The 1,064-nt window shown below is 44.8% G+C and overlaps 1 protein-coding gene across 1 annotated transcript; it reads right to left on the bottom strand.

Moving 5' to 3' along the window:
- Positions 1–3: 3 nt before the first annotated feature.
- Positions 4–1,059, bottom strand: LOC100636894 (probable serine/threonine-protein kinase drkD; the record flags this gene model as incomplete). The annotated part of the gene is made up of 1 exon (XM_003392091.3): positions 4–1,059. A coding segment is annotated over one exon (1,056 nt), but the record flags the coding sequence as incomplete, so codon positions are not given.
- Between the last annotated feature and the right edge of the window lie 5 nt (positions 1,060–1,064).

Consider the following 1,064-nt stretch of genomic DNA (forward strand, 5'->3'; position numbering starts at 1 on the left):
CATCTCTAGAAGGAGGACACCATAACTGAACACATCCATTGAAGGAGAGTGTTCCCTGGGATTCCCTGCTTCAGGTGCTGCATAAAGTGGGCCACCAGGATTGACTGACCTAATTATAAGATGCTGAAGATTAGCTGATCCATAATCAGATACTTTAGCCCTCCATCCATGTCCACCTCCCATTGGTTGAAGGAGTACATTAGCACTGCTGACATCTCTATGTAGTATAGGATGAGGCTTGAAGAGATGAAGGTAATTGAGAGCACAGGCTACATCTAAACTGATGCTCAGTATGGCAGGATAGGCCAGTCCTCCAGTCTCCAATTCCTTTCTTAGGCTGGTCGGCATTAGCTCTGTCAGGATGATTGGATTACCCTCTGTAGTCGCTCCTATGAACTGAAGGAGGTTAGGATGACGTATTTTAGAAGCAATATTCATTTCACGAGAGAACAGTGACACGTTATATTCTGATATGATGGTCTCGTGAAGTACCTTTACAGCAACTTCCAGTCCATGGAAACGAGCTACTCTGACCTCTCCCCATCCTCCTCTCCCTAAAATCCTTTCTGTCATTCTAATATCATTTCTGCTAACTACCCAGGAAGACTCTCTCTCTTGTCTATCTCTCTCTCTTAGTTGCTGCTCTAGGCCTCTCTCTCTTTCTTGACTTTCCTGAAGCTGCTGCTGAGCTTGTTGAAGCTGTCGTTGAAGACCCTGTTCTCTTTCTCCACCCTCTTGAATTTCCCTCTCTCTTTCTTGAAGCTGTTGTTGAAGATTCTGAACTTGCCTCTCTCTTTCTTGTCCTTGTTGCCGTGTTTGTTCAATTTCCCTCTGGAATTGTTGTTGACTTTCTCGAAGTTGTCGTTGAAGATTCTGCTCTCGTTCCCTGGCCTGCCTCTCTCTTTCTTGTCCTTGTTGCTGTGCTTGTTCAAGTTGTCGTTCTCTTCCTTCAAGTTGTTGCTGTAGTCTGTTTCTAACTTGTTCCTTTTCTCTTCTCTCCTCCTCTAGTTCCCTTTCCCTTTCTTGTAGTACACGTGTCAGACGGTCTATTTCTCTTCTATCCC

The sequence above is a fragment of the Amphimedon queenslandica genome, unplaced genomic scaffold (assembly GCF_000090795.2).
Source record: "Amphimedon queenslandica unplaced genomic scaffold, v1.1 AMPQUscaffold_839_Cont27145, whole genome shotgun sequence".
Taxonomy (NCBI): Eukaryota; Metazoa; Porifera; class Demospongiae; order Haplosclerida; family Niphatidae; genus Amphimedon; species Amphimedon queenslandica.